Source organism: Leiobunum rupestre, chromosome 1 (assembly GCF_980474605.1).
Source record: "Leiobunum rupestre chromosome 1, qqLeiRupe1.1.hap1, whole genome shotgun sequence".
Lineage (NCBI taxonomy): Eukaryota > Metazoa > Arthropoda > Arachnida > Opiliones > Sclerosomatidae > Leiobunum > Leiobunum rupestre.
Window position 1 is genome coordinate 94,173,210 of NC_143384.1, and position 19,060 is coordinate 94,192,269.

The window sequence follows — 19,060 nt, forward strand, 5'->3', positions numbered from 1 at the left end:
AGATTTTTATGAAGAGCTGTGTTCGCAGATTAAAGATAGATTTTCATTCGATGATGAAGTGTTAATCAAAATTTCTTGTTTGGAGCCTAATATTGCCGTATCTGGCGATGTAGCCAGTCTCGCTCTTTTAGCTAGACATTTTACAAATATAGTAGAATTAAATAAATTAGAAACCTTAAATGAAGAATGGCGAATGCTACCGCAGACTTAGATCCGATTAAAAATGTGGGAAATTCAGACGTAACATTTTGGTATGAAGTAACTAAAACAAAAAATTATTTAGGAAATCAAATGTTTCCTACTCTCTCTCTCTTTGCTAACGCCCTGATTTCATTACCACATTCAAACGCTAACGTTTTTCTCAATTAAATCTTATAAAAAACGACCACAGAAATTCACTAAGCACAAAAACGTGTAATTCTCTCCTTTTAACTAAAGAGTTAATTAGTAAAGAGAAAAATGGCGGGGTTTGTTTTAAGTGGCAGCCGAGCGAAAAACTAGTGAAATCAAAAATTATCCTTGATCTTAATTGATGTCTAAACTGACCTTACAATACGTTTTTTAACTGATATGTTTTTTTGCCTATAACAACTGTTTGTACCTGTAAATATCTCTTGTTTAATGTAGTGTAAATAATTCGTTTGTAAATATAAATAACTTGAAAATAGCTTTTGTATGTACCTGAAAATAACTTTTGTATGTACCTGAAAATAACTTTTGTATGTACCTGAAAATAACTTTTGTATGTACCTGAAAATAACTTTTGTATGTACCTGAAAATAACTTTTGTATGTACCTGAAAATAACTTTTGTATGTACCTGAAAATAACTTTTGTATGTACCTGAAAATAACTTTTGTATGTACCTGAAAATAACTTTTGTATGTACCTGAAAATAACTTTTGTATGTACCTGAAAATAACACTACTGTTTATATGTACCTGAAAATAACACTACTGTTTATATGTACCTGAAAATAACTACTGTGTACCTGAAAATAACTTTTGTATGTACCTGAAAATAACTTTTGTATGTACCTGAAAATAACACTACTGTTTATATGTACCTGAAAATAACACTACTGTTTATATGTACCTGAAAATAACACTACTGTTTATATGTACCTGAAAATAACTACTGTGTACCTGAAAATAAAATTTCTTGCTTTAAACATAAATTGTAGCGTGTTTCTATATTAATTGTCCGTCATTTTTATGTTTTGAATTTTCGCGCTACTATATTTTTTAAAATTCGCGCGCTTTTTAATTTGAAATCAGTAGATGGCGCTCTCAACGCACCATAAAATACGTAAAGTACGTTTCACCCTTCAAAAGTACGTTTTGGAAAGGGGGGAAAATACCTTTTCATTTTTGGCTGGAACAGCACTGGCCGAGGCTACTTTTCGATACGGAGGAAATTCCTCGCCTTAAAATTTTGGTCGATTTTAAAAGAAGATTGTGAGCGAACCAAAGATCGTAAAATTACAAACATAGGCTTAAAATAAAGCTTAAACCTTACTTCGAATCATATTAAAGTCTCAGCGTTGACAAAAATGGCAAAGATAATGGAAAAGGTTCCTAAAAGTGCGACTCTTTCAAAAAAATTGTCCCGTAGGATAACATTAGAAGGGTTGTCCCGGTTCCGAGCGTTCCAAGCGGAATTTACCCGCGTAAATCGGCTTTTCCTCATACGCTCGTTAACATGGGATGCAAATAAAGCTGAGGGGCCTTCTAGTGCGAGTAGCAGTAGATCTAAGTTGGCCGAGCGAGTAGCAGTAGAAATTTCACCCCCCCCCCCGTGGCATGCGTTATAGGGAAGAAGCACGTAGCGCCACCACACCGTTCTGGAGGAACTAGAAATCGTCGCCTGAAAGCAAAATCCACGTAACTATATACACAAGTCTTAAAAACTTACGTGGATTTTGCAATGACGTCGTAGAGCCCAGCTGGTTGCTACAAAGGGAGTTTAGTTTCTTAGATGGACGTTTGTGGCGCCACGTATTTCTTCCCTATAACGCATAGCTCGTGAAGGGGGATAGCAGCGCGGAACAAACCCTCAGATTTCATTGGGCCTCTACTTATTTTCTATCTCTATGAGCCAATCCACGGCCAACTTTGATTTCTCGCGCATCTCTCGCGCTACAGCGGCCATCTCATTCGTTGACGTTTCTGTGTTAACCATGAACCTTGGTGTTAACCTATGAGCAAAAGATGTGTATGACGTCAGCGCCCCTAGCGGATTATTATATTTAGTATAGTTTTTACATTGAAGACAATATAACCACCGAGCGTGGCGCTGAACTCCTACACATTATAGCACAGTTTATAGGGGGAAAATCACTGCTCGCGGAATTTCGACGAATGTGTTGGCCGTAGTAGCGCGAACAGCGCGTGATCAAAGTTGGCCGTGGCCAATCCCAATGTGTGCGCTTTCGTTTTCCCGCGCATTTTTCCCCATTTGTCTGAAGATTAATGGCGTACTTTTGAATCTCATAATTACACCATACCGTGTGATTCTCAAAAAAAAAAAAAAAGAATCTCATAATTCTGACAACTGCGTTATTTATTTCAGTAATTACACTGGGTAAATAATTTTTATTCATATTAATTAGTTAAGTTTTATAACTGTTCCTTTGGTTTTTAGTATTTCGATGGATAAGAAGGGATAAAGCGGTTTTTTCATCAGCCGTCTCAAAAGCGGCTTTTGTCCATAATCATTCCGCTTCCAGGAACAAGAAAGAATTTCACTCCAAATCATATATTTGGGAAAGATTTCTATCATGGATTAGTGTTTAATCGATGTTTCTATCAAGCCAGTGTTAGTGGGTTTTTCGGTAATGAGATACATTTCCATAGACTTATTCTAGAATAGCTGCCCTCAATGAATGTCTTTCCCAAAAATAGTGGAAACTATGTAACCGCCATAGATGTCCCGGGTTGTTTTTTTTTTGCTGGCTCATTTGTTTCCAACCTTTATGTCAAACCCCTATTTGAAGTATCCCGCTCTCTCTATATATCTTTATCTATTGCGCCTCTGGTGGAAGAAGTAAGTCTGTGGGTAACGTCCCCTTGATTGCCCCAAAAAGTGTGTCGCAGGTTAAGCTGACTATGTCTACATAATCTCACATTATAAACTAGTCCCGTCATTAAAAAACTATCAAATGCAATGTATAATAACGCAAGTCCCATGGTAACATGATTTAATGTTCCCCTAACTTCACTTAAGAAATGGTAAATATAATAAATACCACTTTAAACCAACGAAGGTTGGTCAGAATCCACAATTAAACAAGTATCGTTATGAAAAGTTCACGTAGAGTCATTTAGAGGAAGCCCCCTAATAGTTTAGATCAGTTAATATTTAGTGTAAGTAATATGTTTGAAGTTAAAATGCCAATTAATGTAAATCGTAAAAGTTAAGCCTAGGCCCCATTTATTACCTCACCAGTAAATTCAAACCCAAGGGTTTGTCAATTCCCAACGAAAAAACCTTGAAAGTGTCATAAAGTTTCTAAAAATAGCCGTAGCATAAATAGTGCATTGGGTCCTCGGCAAAAAGGCCAAGGTCACCAAAGACGAGATAGGCGAAAAGGACCCCCAGCTCTCCACCGACTTCTGTAGAAGACAGAAGCCACCCCCATATGACCCAGGGACCCAATGACCAAGTCAAACGCGATCATTAAGAAATGATAGACAATACCAAGGGGATAAAAAGGCTCAGGACCCGGAGGAAAGGGAGAGAACCGAAAAAAAGTGATAGCAGGCGGAAGGTCCTCTCCGCGATGAAGCCCCCGATAGAGAAATATTTTGAAACTTAGAGGAAGCTAGAAAATTATCCAAGTTGAGAGGAAGGCGCTAAAAGGTCCCCAAAATCACATGAGATAATATAAAAACGAGAGTAAATCCCCAGCTGAAATCAACTTAGGAGTCCGGTGTCTTAAGCGTAATCAGAATCGAGAGCAAGAGAGAACCCAATCAAGAATCAAAATCCGGGAGAATCCGTGCAGTAGTCCGAGATAATCGAGTTCAGGGAACTCGAGATATTCCGAGAGAAACCAGAGAGTACCCCAGGAAGGCCCCTTCGCCGCAGCTTTGGTTCGACAATAGACTGGGACGTGAAGTTCAGGGAACTGTCATCGTCAACCGGTCAAGTCATTGGAGTTCGCCGTCAGGGCCGTGCAACTCCATAACCGCGTGTGTCGAGCAGAGTGCGGGTTTCGCGTAGACTAGCGTCTCACCCTACGTTTCGGGCGAATGAATAAATGCCCCCGGGTTATGTGAAGAGAAGGTATTCTCCCGAGCTCCGAAGAAGAGAAAACGACGGACAGAAGAAGGAAGATAAGTAGTAGATTTCTCCGATCGCTCCCCCTAACGCATGTCACTGGGTCATGGCCTAAATCCTTTAAATAGCCCCCCCCCCCCCTCCCGCGTAAAGTAAAATAAATCCTAGCTATAGAGTTTCTTACTATTTGACCTACCAAAGAAAGCCCGTGTGCCCCAATCGCGAGAAAAGTAATTTCATTTCGTACCTGAGTCCCCCAAGCGCCAACAAGGCAGAGCGAAATTAGAAAGCTAAGAGTAAGTGTTCGGTATTTTCCACAGAGGTGTTTTAGGTTATTTGTAACGGTTTATTGTATTATGTACTTTTGTGTTTATGGCGTAATTAAAGGAATAATAACTGAGATCATGGGTTTTTCCGTCTGAATACCCGAACCTTCCCTTTCCCTTTCCCTTTATGTAATCTTGCTTTGGTCGGAGTGGAACAGCCCATATAACAACAACGATAGATTAATTAATAATTAATCATCTTCTGACTCGAACCAAAACTAAGGGTTATAACTATTCCTTGTCACTTCCTCATTGTTATGCCATAAAAATGTCCTGGTGGAAATAATTATGGGATTTTTTAACAATAGGTACTTTTGTTTTTTTGTTTTGTTTTTTGGTTTGTTATTTGTCAAGGATTACAGTAATGCAAAAAGTTTTAACCGCAAGTTATTATTTAAAAAGATATGATCAATGTAAAATTGCTACTTGCTAACAATTTTTACAACGGAAAATACGACATATTTCGAGATTTCTGTACGTGTTGGATAACGTAGGACTGATGACGAAAAATAAAAAGGCTCAATTGCAAAACAGTACTAACTTTTAAGGGTTGGGAAATTTTCCCGAATTTCAACGCATTTTAGCCTTTTTTAACCATACTATGTCATATTATATGTCTTCTGTGTGATGTTGACTTATACAACGTCGAATTTATAGAACCATGTTGAAAGTTGGGGGGCCGAAAATTAACATATTTACCTGGCAACTCAGCATTTGGACGGAACATCCGTTTCCTTACTTCCCCCTGTATATTTCAATGGCGGTCACGTGGTTCAAAACGTCACAAACAGGATGTTCCGTCCAAAGGTCTCACTTAAGCCTCGTCTGCGGCCCCTCTTTTGTTATGGGTCTATTCTAAGTATTGGCGCCTGACGGCGCCGCGCACTCACTTCGCTCGAGCGCTGGGGGCGCGTGGCGCCTCCCCAACCCCATACTAAAAAAAGCTATGGGCCATCTATAACGCAACCTAGAGGACAGTACCAAGCCTGACGCATCAAGTATCGTCAACCCGATATTAATCCAACTAACCTAATAATATAAATAACCTAACCTATTATCCGCGCCAAAACCCCTAAAATGCATTGAAATACGGCGAAAATACCGAAAATAAAAAAGTAAGTTAGTATGTTTTGCATTTCCACATTTTATTTTTCGTCATCCACAACGCATTAAAATCTAGGAATTTAAAGAATCGTCCTAGGGAAAATTCACTGCAAAAGGCCAATGTTTAAAAATTCATATCTTTGTTAATCGCCGGGAGTAGTGGCTCACTCCTGTAATCCCAGGCGTCCGGGAGGCAGAGTTTGTGGAAGGCCGTGTGAGGACGACTACCAATCCCCCAACGGGTGGTCGGGATACTTCCGCCACGGGTGTCCCCACCCCTGTCCCCACGTATCCCCCCGTTGGCGTGGCCGGTACACATATCTCACCCTGATTAATCAGTTATTGTGTGTGTGCTGGTGTCTAAGGCCTCGGGTCGACACCGATGTTTGTGTATCTCAATAAAAAAAATCTTTTTTAATATTCATTTCCGCCAAAAAAAAAATAAAATTAAAATAATCCCCATCTTGCCCTCTATCGAAAAAAATATATAAAAAAATCAGGTGGGGGCAGATATTCTACACGTAACCCAAAATTGCTTTCAAGTAACAATTTTAAATTTATCATATCTTTCTAAATAATAAATTGCGGTTAAAACTTTTCGCATTACTGTAATCCTTGACCATTAATAAACAAAACCAAAAAAAGCCGTATTAAAGTAGAAAACACATTTTCGGTTTGCACACGTTTTAAAAATTTAGTAATATCTTGTCGTTAAATCTAATTCGTCCTCAGTCCTACCTCATCCAACACGTACAAAAATCTCGAAATATGTCATATTTTCCGAGGTAAAAATTGATGGCAAGTAACAATTTTAAATTTATCATATCTTTCTAAATAATAAATTGCGGTTAAAACCTTTTGCATTATTGTAATCCTTGACAAATAATACATCTAAAAAAATAAACAAAACCCAAAAAAAACAAAAGTACCTATTGTTAAAAATAGCCATAATTATTTTCAGAAAAATTAATAATCGAAAGTAATAAATCATCTACGCTATTTTAAGCCAGTTTAGTTGGTATATGGTAAAGTAGGACTAATGAGTAGTTCCATTTTATAATGTTATTTACCACCTCTTCTGAGCATTTGTTCCAGTTACTAGTGAAGAACCTCAATCTGAGAATGAATCATGGTTTTATTTCATTTTTTTAGTTCATTTATTTATTTATTTATTTAAGAGACATACCTACAAAGCCGGAACCACTTAGATGTAGGCATCATGATATGTACATTAATTCCAAGTTATCATTAGTTAAATTTCCGAAAGAGCTCTACCTTTTTATTTTGCTGTGGGGTCTTCTTAGGAAGTGGCCAGCTAATGAACTTGACAGTTCGTGTTACATTATTTTCAACATAGTTTGAGCATTCACAATACGGTGACCAAGGAGCCTTTCACATTCCAAGTGTATAAATATTAAATTTACTGTTGACACTTCGCAGTAAGAACCAGATAATATAATATCTTTAACAATGACCTCATAATTTATTGAATTTACACTTAAACGGCATGAAGAAAAATTGATATAAATAATGCTTTTTTTTTAAATTAGTGATCTTTAAAAAAAAAACATTCAAATCATGTATTAATGTGTACGAAAGTAGGTTCTTTAGAAATTTCAATTCAAAGAAGATGCAATAAAATTTTTTTACTTATTAATAATTCAATTTAATAAAGATTAATTTAAAATATAATTAATGTTATTGCTGCACTCAAATTATTTATCAATTTGTCAAAAAAAGTCATTAAACCTGAAAAAATCTATAAAATTAGATTTCAAATGAAAAATCAGTAACCCTGAGGTTTTCCATAATGGACCTAACAAATACTGCAGTTACTTTTTTATATTGCTCCTCCAATCTTAAAGAGTGGGGCCAGTAAGTTTCGAATTTTCTCCCCTCCCAGAAACTTGCCTTCATTTGTTATTTAACATACCACCTTGTGCTATGCCATTTGAGTTACCTTTGAATGGGGAAGGGTTGAGTATAATTCCAGATTGAATAGAACTTCTTTTTTGTATTTACGCTCGTACAGATAATTTTAACGTAAGGAGTTGCCTCTCTTCTATTCCTTTAAAAGTGTAAAAATTCTGAACTTAACAGTAAAAACACAAGTAATATAATAACAATAAGTATGACACTTTTAACCGATACCTGTTTCTATTACCAAGAAATAATCGAAACAGCCGGTATCGCTCGTTACATATAATTTACGGCTCTAATATTTGATTAGGCTTATCGTAATTAACTAATTCGAACGAGTAACAATAAATAAATCTTTTATTTATAATATCTATTATTAGTAACTATTCACAATTACAATGTAATAGAGTCCATCGATCTCCAATTTGTCATATAGACTTCGACGGTACATATTTTTAATTTGAAATTATTCTAATTCAATAGTTTTGTCCTTTCTCCGCACTCCCTCCTTACATGGGGAACGAACCTTTATATTCCATCCATGTGACGTCATAAAACAAAAGATAAAACTCTGGGTGAGAAGTCTGCAGCGGATTAGGCGGCATCTGATGGAGGTCGCCTGAACCGCTGCACACTAATTCCTATTGTTTTAATGCCAAAAATTTTTTCGATACTGACACTATCACCCAGCTATGAGCTTTTGGACTTCTAAAGGAACTGTGGTATAATAATAATAATAGTTCTATTCAGGTAATAGAATTCTTACACTTATTGTGCCCTGGCGAAAAGAATACTGAGAAAAACACTGGTCTCAGTGAAATATATACAATACTGTTAAGATAGAAAGAGAGGCATGATCCCGCTATTTACATTTATTAAAAGTAAAAATAAACACTAGTACAAAATGTAACATATAGAGGTCAGACAATACAAATACTGAGAAAAATAACTAAAAAAAGAATTTAAATGAAATTAAGGTCTAACAACTGTGGGGGGGAAGCTGATTCCAAAGGTTTGCCACGTGCTGGGTGAAGTAGACCTACCTACACAGATCGATACACAATTGTGGGGGCCTTGTGGCCAGTCCATTTAACAGTTAAAAAGTCAGCTGCATCAATATAATAAAGCCCATGAATGATTTTAAAAGTTTCTACTAGATCAGTTCAAATGATTCAATCCTCAAGAGAAGTTCAAAAGCTTTAAACGCTCCAAATTGGGAAGTGTGCGGAGACAAATGACAAGCTTCATAGCTTTTCTTTGAATTGACTAGATTTCCAATGTCCTTAACCAGATGGGTGACCAAATACTAGAGCGGTACTCAAAGTATAAAACGTCCCTAGCAGTAGCAGTGCTACTTACTAATCTCTAGTTTGTGTATGTTTTATTTTTTTTCATAGCTACGCCATTGAGCAGTAATATATTTCGCCTTGTGCATGTTTAGACCCTAGTTGGATGTACTGAGAACCAACCCTTGATTGTGCAATAACTCTAAAACTAAGATTGGTGATAATTTTTTATAATTGTCATACTTATTGGTAATATGTTATTTAAAGTAATAAGGTATTACAGCAACCAAGAAGCTGGATTTGAGCAAAACTAATCTTGGAATTGTAGTGTTAAATTTATTAATCCAAGAACCCATTGAAGTACCTAAGAACTATGTCTATTGTTCCCTGCTACCATGATGTTATATCCAAAGTGACATAGAACCCAAAAGTGTTTCAACTCTACCTTTTCAAATATTAACTGAGAGCTAGTCTCACAATAGACTACATAACCTACCAGTTGGCATAGTACTAGCAAAGATATATTTAGTCTATGGTCAAAATGTGATGTATTTTTAACCGCTCTCCAGCTTCCTCTTTTTACTTTGCAACAAGCTCTCATTGAATATTATATAGTACTGACCCTTTTTTAGGTCTTATGTTGCATTTGGGTACTCCATAAGTAACATAAATATGACAACAATTTATCATAGACAGAATAGGAAGTAGAATACTTATATTTATTATGTTACTTACTTCTCAAAATGGAAACCCCAAAAAATCTTTTGTAGCCCCATCTGGAAAATGCTGACTGCAGTATGATAATTTAAATTGACTGATCTCAAAATACATTTGATAGTCAGTACCTTTACATTATGAGGTATAGCAGGCTTATTTACCTGCTTTTATTCCCTAACATAGAGGCATATTTTCACACGCAAAATGAAGTGTAACATCCACCAATTAAATAATTAGTAATAATAAATTATAATTTATAGATTCAATTTTCCATGTCTGTATGAATAATCAGTCAACTGCCTAAGTTTGAGAAGTATAACTTCATCGTGCCAGTATTCAATATTTTCTTAGTTCCACCTATGCGTTCTTGGTTAAACTAATCGCAAAGTATTTCGTTTGATACATAAAAAATTTTGTTTTTAGGTGTAAATGTTAAATTAAAAACATTCTACTCGAACTAGAGTTTCTTTTTCCTTAAATTACTGACCGTTTAAGGAAATGAATCGTAGTTTTCTTAGTTGTTAAACAGTGTTTTCTTTTCATAGGCTCTGACTTGAGACGATGTATCTACATTTATTGGAACTTTATCAACAATAAGTGATGTATTCCAATTGCTTCCTCTCACCCTATATGGTAAGTTTTTTTTTAATTTGCAACCTCTGTTAGGGATGCACTGATATGGGTAAACAAAGTTATCTATCATAACAGTAGAGTATATGATAAAATCATTCTAAAAGATGGTTCAGTTAGTTGATCAAGAATTTTCTTATTTTAAAAAGTTTTTCCTCAAAATATTTTTCTAATACCAGTACAAGCTTATTTTGGCCTATACCGATATTATAAAAATAGGTTGATATATTGGTACATCCCTAACCTCGATTTGAATCTGCAGTGATGGCTCGTCAAAAGACTTAATTGAGTTTTAAGAAACCAGTGAGATTTGATTTTTATTTTTGGGAAATGAGCTTATTGTTTGAGCGTAAGGTGGATTGGTAGAACACAATCTCCCGAAGTAACAATAAATAAATAAATTCTTAATGATATTTACACAAACAAGTTTAAATACATTACTTTAAGCTCCACACTAACGTAACAAAATAAAAAAAAACTGTTGAAAAGCTAATAGTAAAATAACCTTGGCCATCTTTTTGAAATGTTGCCTACCTGCTTCAGCTGTGGATCTGTTTTCTCTCCCACTAAAGAGTTTATGAACTCATTCTTAGGCATTGGCTGAACTATTCCAGGGCAACATTTTAACAAGTTGGGCAAGCGTAAAGACATTTTATAAAATCAACTATTGTACTTGTGGTTTCAGGTTTGATTCTGACTAGTGTCCAAATATTGTTTAAATTTGATAAATGTTATAATCAGCTAGTCTAATACCGAAGTCATTGAGGGTCTTTTAATTAATGTGGCCGGGTTATAGTTCATAGGAGGGTGGCGGCGAGCCCTTCATACCAAGTGAAACAACAGCTCCTACACCTAGCTGATATTATTGTTAACCTCAACAAGTTAAATATTACTGTGTGGTTTTTAGCCAGAATGTTTTTATTTATAATTATAAAAAATTACTCTCAATCCCCCTCATTTTCATTTAGTAAGCTAAACTCCCTTAAAAACTCAAATTGGCTTGTATCTCATTAATTCCTCAAACTTGATTTGAACCACACGCTGACGTGAATTTTCCTGCGCTCTGTAGTTCTTGCCAGAGGACATTTTGACCAAGATACCGATCTTAACAAAACCATAATCCCCAATTATAAACGAATATATTATTGTTTTTAGTTTATACAATAATGTGACCCTGTGCATGATTGGTGTTTAATACAAATTCAATCTTAGGTTACAAAAAATTTGGTTAAAATTGTCATTAATCATTTAACAATGTAATAAATGAAACTGCTACTTCGTGGTTTTATTTATATGAAGGACCTGAGAGTTTGAAACAAAAATTTTAATGAAATCATGAATTAGAAGTTTCTGTTTAAAAAAGGATTTTAAATATTTATTAACTAAGGTAACAAAAGAAAACATTTATAATTTATTAAAAAATTATCTATCCCAGGGCCCCCAGAGGTCCCATAATTTCTATAAAATCCTATATTTTCAAAAAGTCCTATAATAAATCCTATAATTTTGATATTTTGCCCATTTCAAAAACACAGTTAAATTGCTAGATTTAGCTATAGGATAAATTCCTATATTAAGTCATTCTAGTCTATCGTTTTTTTTTATTGTTAACATGGTTAGCTGCTTTAGTATATTTTTGTGGTAAAATGGTTAAATAGTTTAAGTGAAAATCTAAGATTTATTTCACTAAATATAGATTTAGTTTTTAAATGCATTAAGTTAGTAATTTAAATAGCATATATGGTCCTATAAAATCTTAATTTAAAAATAGTCTTATAAAGTCCTATATTTTAGAAGTATAATCTTATTTTTCCTATAAAAAATTGAAGATTCGAGTGGGAGTCCTGCTATCCCTAAAACGTTCTTCCAAGACTATAGCCCAACAGTTCTCAAAAGGTGTCACAGGGGTTCAGAGAATTTGCAGTGTGGCCATCTTTGTTTGTGTCAAGAGTCTTGTAAGATTAATCCAAAAAATGAGTTGGGGTTACGCCAGAATTAGGTGGATAATTTAGGGTTCCATAGCAAAAACAAATTGGGACCCGCTGTTATAGCCAAACGTTATGAACCCGCACAAGCACTGAAAAGGATCTAGTGCATGTTATTTAACATTATTATATTTATTACCATAAGGAACATAAATATGACACCAAAACAAAGTCAGTCTAAAACAGTTTTCCTTGTTATGTAGATATTGCGTTTGCAAGAACTTATCGGACTGATAATTCTAAATTTCTTCTATGACTTATTGACAAAAGATTTCTTTGAGAATACAAATGCCAATCTATTTATAAAATAAGATCATAAATTGTATAAATGCTTTAGTAAAAGTTCTAAATTGAGCTACTTCAAATGTCCCAGTAATCCAGTTTTCCTTTAAGATTACGGTAGATATCCGTATCACAATGACCAAGCTCGAATACCTGTAGTGAAAGAAATGCTGCCCAAGGGTGTTCAGGATGTTATACCATTTAATTAATTATTAGAAGATTTTAATTTACTACATAGAGAATAAAGCTATACAAAATATGCAAAGATTAAATTCTTTTCGATCTAATGAGCTAAAATAATATTATATATAAAGTAATAGAAGACATAAAATTAATATTTGGAGGAAATTCAGTTAGTTTTATGGGAATATATCCAAGTAAATTGATATATTACGACAATGGTATAAATATTATCTATTACCAGAAGTTTATAATAAATCTTTTACGAGAGAAGTATCCATCTAGGCCTTTAAAATTAAACTTGTACCTTCACAGGTTCAACGCAAATTGCCTTGAGGGTGAATTTCATTCGAAATCTTATTTAAAACAATTTTATTTATTTGAAGTGTTAATATATTCTGAGGAGAATAGATATTTCCAGCTGTTGTTACAGAAAGAATCTTAAACGAGCAAACAGCTTCCACCTACTAAAATTAAAAATCAGTTGGTGGGCATCAATACTTCTGATCAAAATTTAAAACATGTACCAAGTCTATCCTTACATTTACAAACAAACACGGAAGCGGTATCATAGGCGTTAAACTTTGATTCATTTGGTTAGTTTTATGTGCCTAGTTCTAAACAATAAAATTTTATTTGAATTTTTGTTTTTCAGGTAACAGAATTTGGATTAAAGTATTCCCTAAGAATTCTTAAGTAAACTATTCAAAACAAAATGGGAGAAACAACCGAGTCTGGTGCTGTTGTCCTTTACTACTGTGACGAGTGCAGTTTCAGCACAAACAACTGTGAGATTCTAAAACAACACCAAAATTCTCATGATAATAATAACCAACATTCAAGTACAGAAAATGTACCATCGGATAACAGCAGTGTCCAAGATAAGAAGCCAGAGAGCAGCGTACCGATTGGTGCTCAGAGATACACTTGTGATCAGTGTAGCTTTAGTACAAGTCGCCTTGGTAGTTTGAAAAGTCACCAAAATGGCCATACTGATGGAAACAAAAAGGAAGTTCAAGAGGAGACATTTTCTGATAAAGACAGTAGCGAGGAAGTATCTTCAGGTGATGAGTGGAATGATGAGGTTATTTCTTCAGAGTCTTCTGGGGAAGAGTGCGATGCAGAAGTAGATTTAACCCTAGCTTTTTCTGATGACAGTGGCGAGGAAGTATCTTCAGGTGTTGAGTGGAATGACGAAGTTAATTCTTCAGTGTCATCTGGAGAAGAGTGTGAACCAGAAGTTGATTTAACCCCCGCTGATGTTTATTCTTTTAAAAATTCGAAAATTCCTATAAGCACTATTCAGACCTTTTCTTGTAACCAATGTGATTATACTTCGAGCCATTTGAGTAATTTTTTGAGGCACCAGTCTATACATGATGTCACTGATCAATCAAATCAAGAAAGTGCCAATGTTAGTGTTTTTACAAAAACGAAGAATAACAGAAAACCTAGAAAAATAGTTTTTTGTGACAAGTGTGGTTACACCACAAATAACTCTGATCATTTGAAAAGACATAAAAGGAGTTGCCTATTGAAGACATTTTACTGTGATGAATGCAATTTTATTACAATTAATTCAGAATGTCTTAAGAAACACCAAAACGACTTTCATCAGAAAAAAGAAATTGTTCCTTCTGATCAACAAGTGATTTGTTCCTCAAACAAGGAGAAGGATGATGTAAAAATAAATGACATTCGGCAAATACAAATCCTTGCCTGTGATAAACCATATTATTGCGAAAAATGTTGCTTAAGTTTTGTTTCCCTTGGTAGCTTAAATTCACACCGTAAATATGACTTTGATTGCCTAAGGACTGTAAAATTCTCCTGTCATTTCACAGAGTGCATATTTGCTACTGAGCAAAGAGAAAATTTAATAGCACACATATTTAAAGTTCATTCTACTGATAAACCATATCAATGTGGACAATGTGGTTCTGGTTTTTCTTTGCTTTCAACAATGCAAATCCACCAGAAATTCTCTCATGTAAATCACGTCAAAATAAATGACGGTCGGAGGCGAGAAAATGAACTTCGCATTAAGGATAAACCATTTTATTGCGAAGAATGCTGCAATAGTTTTCTTTTACTTGATAGCTTCAATTCTCACTTAAAATGTCACTTATCTAAAACCATTAATAATGAAAAAACCTTCAATTGCAAAATTAATATTAGTATTGATGCTACAAATAGAGATAAACGCTTAAAAACTTTATACTATTGCAACTACACAGAGTGCATATTCACCACTGAGCAAAGAAAAAATTTAATCTCACACAAATTTAAAGTCCATACTATTGATAAACCATATCAGTGTGGAGAATGTGGCTCTGGTTTTACTTTGTCTTCAACATTGGAAATGCACCACAAACACTCTCATTTGAAAGCAAATCATCTGTTGAACCGCGAAACATTATCAGCGTACCAAGATCAAAATTCAAGATTCAGTAACTTATATGTTTCTGACAATGTATCTTCTAAAACAGTAGATAAAAGTGGTAGGAAGAGAACATGGTATAATACCAGATTAAAAAGGAACAAAACAAGTCTGGACAAAACCCCTCCAGCCGATGATGTTAATGTATTACGTTGTCAAGAATGCGATGAAGAGTACCCAGACCTGAATGTATTAGTTCGTCACTTGAAAATGCATTCATGCCTCAATAAATGCCATGTATGTGGGAAATGTTTCTCAACCACATGTACTTTAAAGGAACATATAAGAATTCACTCAAATATGTTAAAGTTTAAATGTCCAGTATGTGGGGTGCTTTATGCGAATAAGGATTATTTAAGGAATCACATACGTCAGGGGCACCCAAATGAGAAGGTTGAAAAATTGAACTTTATTGAAAGTTATAAAGAACTTGCTCACTCAAATGGGAAAACAATGAACCTTGTAGAAGTCGACTCAGATGCTCCTATCAGTGTAGATAAAAATGCAAGTGAGATGCTTGTTGACAGTGGTAATACCAAAGTGAAACAAGGTGAAAAAACTTCATCAAAAACAACTAGTATCTCAAATGCCGGAGGTGTTAAAGATAAATTATTGTCTAATCAAAAGAGATTTTTGCCCGCCAGAGTGAAAAAGCTTCATTGCGCTGAATGTGTCAAGAATTTTATATGTTGGTATTCCTTTAATCGTCACATGAGGAATCATTTGTATAAGAAAATGTATCAATGCTTATCATGTGATCTAGTTTATACCGAGAACCGTGGTTTACTCGACCATGTAAACAAGGCACATCACAGTGACTCTAATACGGATATTTTTTATTTGTGCCAAAAGTTGAAGTGTAATTTCAAGACTGCAGAGCGTAATGAAATACTAGCACACATCAAGCTACACACATGTTCAGAAAAATTAGCTGTTAACAAAAAGCAATATTCATTGACAAATGATAACAAAATTAATTCAACTGATATTAATAAATCATTGGCAGATCAAGAGTCTTTGTACTCTGACATGTGTGCTTTTAAAACTAATCAGCGAGAATTTCTGGAAAGTCATCAAAAAGCACACACAACACCTAAATGGTTTCGCTGTGAAGAGTGCAAAAAACTATTTGCAAGTTTTGAAAATTTAATTAATCACTTGGAAACTCATGGAAATAAAAATTGGAATAAATGCCAAGCATGTGGTTCTTCTTTCGCTAACAAGTTTGAGTTAAAGGACCACATACACAGGGTTCACCTATCCAAACAATCAAATGTAGTTAACTCTTCTGAAAATGTCACAGCAACAAGTGCTGATAAAAATGTCCACGAGCCTATTCTAGACGAAGAAGAATGTGTGGATGAGCCCTCTCAAACTCCATTGGATGCAATGATTTTGGAAAATAAGGATAACTCAAAAGTAACTAGCACAAGTATTGTCAAGCATGATATTACAAGCATCAGGACAGCTAACGAGCAAAATGACAACTCATTTTACTGCGAAGAATGTGGTCAAAAGTTCAGGTTAGTTGAAAGCTTAAAGGCTCATAAAGCACTACACCACAAACAGGAAGAACTATTTTGTGATGTATGTGGAAAACGTTACGTAAGTCGTAATCATCTTACTAGACACAAATTATCTCATTCCACCAATCAGAATCGTGTTTTTATATGTGAGTTTTGTGGGAAAGAATACGCAAACAGGATAAAATTAACAAGTCACAAAGTATATCACCAAAAGGATTCTGAGAATTCCTATTACAAATACCCTTGTAAGCTTTGTAGTTTTGTTGGTAAAACAAAAATGGTATTACATCAGCACAGTAAAACTCACAAAGATGGTCCAAAACATCTTTGTGATGAATGTGGTGCATCTTTCAAACAACCAAGATACTTGTACACTCACAAAAAAATCTGTCACTCGGATGGACAAACTTTCAAATGTAGCAAATGCAATTACACAGCCAAGGCTGCTTATTACGTCCAAACACATGAACGAAAACATCATAAGGATATGAGTGACGAAGAGGGTGACGCAGACACTCTGGACAATTCAAAGTCCAAGGTTATTTCGAAACCGTCTCATTCCAATAAGAAACGCAACCGAAGCTCAAAATCCCCTGAGAAAACTCTCATCAAGCCCAAAAAAGCTAAGAAATCTACTAGTGAAAAAGAACTGGGAAATAAGAAAACTGCCTCTGGTTCCTCCAAAAAACTTAAAAATACTTCCAAACTCAGTACTGAGAAATCTGCCAACAAAGCTGAAACTATTGATGTTTCTGAACGTATTTTGAGGAAACGAAAACATTTATCAATGCAAGAACAGTCATCTGATGACGACTCTCCTTGAGATGAATCGCTGATGAATAAGGACTTCAATAACGAACTTTAATAAATCGGTCACACCGTATTATTTTAAAGACAATTTAAAAATTAAAGGAAATTTATCTGTAGTTTATTTTTTAAGTAAAATGCCGTAAACCAAGGTTTGACCTTGGAAATATAAAATTGTAATTTTTTTGTCATTTAATACTATCATAAGTAACATAATACCAATAAGCATGACAATTAGCAAAAGTTATCATTTAACTGATTTTCAGAGTTATTGCGCAGTAAAGGTTTAGCTCAGCACCGAGCCCCCTAGTGTGTAAATATGCTCAAAGCAAAAATTAATACATTACTCAGTACTGAGAAATCTGCCAACCAAGCTGAAACTATTGATGTTTCTGACCGTATTTTGAGGAAACGAAAACATTTATCAATGCAAGAACAGTCATCTGATGACGACTCTCCTCCAGATGAATCGCCAATTAATAAGGACCTTAATAAAGAACTTAAATAAATCGGTCACAGCGTATTATTTTAAAGAAAATTTAAAAACATAAAGGAAATTTAGCTGTAGTTTATTTTTTATTGAATTAAATGCTGCACACAAAGGTTTGACCAAGAATGTATTTATTTATACTCAGGGAGAATGAATATGTCGAGATTATTTTTAGCGTTCCTCCAATTCCACCCGTTGAGGACCCTGGACCCGGTATGCTCCTCAGCTTTAATAAAATCAAATAATACTGCAATCTCATTGGTTCTTAAAAATTACGTTGTTCGACGCGATTAACCCTGCAGCGAGGACGCAAAAAGACCCTCCCCTTTTTCCCTCCCCCCCCCTTAGCGTGACGGGGTTAGGGGCTCAACGTGTCCGTCGATAGTCTCGACATATTCATTCTCCCTGAGTATAAATAAATACATTCTTGGTTTGACCTTGGAAATATAAAATTGAATTTATTTTGATTTAATACTATCATAATTAACATAATACCGATAAGTATGACAATTAGCAAAAAAATATCATCCAACTAATTTACGAATATTTGTGCAATATAGGTTTAGCTCAGCACAGCCCCCTAGTGACAAAATATGCCCAAGTCGAAAATTAATATACTACTAACAAGGACGATAATATACTATAAATACTGAACGAGTAGTGTAAAAACAGGGTCAGTCAGAAAAATGGCATTTAAAGAATAGCATGCTCTTGAAACCTGCTCTTCTTTCACCAGGAAAATGGCACAAGGTTGTTCTGAAACCAATCAATTATTAAATTGAATAAACAAAGCAATAATGTTGTGATTTTAATCTAAAAGCATAAGGCTTTTCAGAGTTCTCATTCTATAAAAAATAGGGTGTCATACTTATGTTACCACCCTCCTACGCATTGTAACCCGGCCACCTGAATTAAAGGCTTTAAAAGTCGCTCGATGACTTCGGCCTAGGGTGGTGCCTTGGGTATTAGCCTAGCTGATTATTATTATTATTATTATTATTATGTTGGAACCTAGAAAAAAGTGTTGCTCTATTAGATTAGCTTGGGCCTTTTAACAGTAATTTCCAGGTGGTAAAAACCACTTGCT

At 34.8% G+C, this 19,060-nt stretch overlaps 1 protein-coding gene across 3 annotated transcripts; it reads left to right on the forward strand.

Annotated features, from left to right (window-relative positions):
* Positions 1 to 2,653: 2,653 nt before the first annotated feature.
* On the forward strand, positions 2,654 to 17,630 carry LOC149968996 (uncharacterized). 3 transcript variants are annotated; one of them, XM_090155068.1, is made up of 3 exons: positions 2,814 to 2,832; positions 10,179 to 10,266; positions 13,373 to 17,630. In XM_090155068.1, the coding sequence occupies exon 3, from the start codon at positions 13,426 to 13,428 to the stop codon at positions 17,497 to 17,499; it is 4,074 nt and encodes a 1,357-aa protein (XP_090011194.1). In that variant the 5' UTR covers positions 2,814 to 2,832; positions 10,179 to 10,266; positions 13,373 to 13,425; the 3' UTR covers positions 17,500 to 17,630. The 3 variants fall into 3 exon arrangements, 2 of the variants coding, with proteins under 2 accessions (XP_090011194.1, XP_090011193.1); XM_090155067.1 differs by lacking the exon at positions 2,814 to 2,832 and adding an exon at positions 4,511 to 4,576 and having other exon boundaries at positions 13,366 to 17,630; XR_016472750.1 differs by lacking the exons at positions 10,179 to 10,266; positions 13,373 to 17,630 and adding an exon at positions 6,889 to 7,213 and having other exon boundaries at positions 2,654 to 2,832.
* Positions 17,631 to 19,060: the final 1,430 nt, after the last annotated feature.

Coding starts and splice junctions, on each gene's coding strand:
- LOC149968996 (XM_090155068.1), top strand. CDS start 13,426: ATGGGAGAAACAACCGAGTCTGGTGCTGTTGTCCTTTACTACTGTGAC.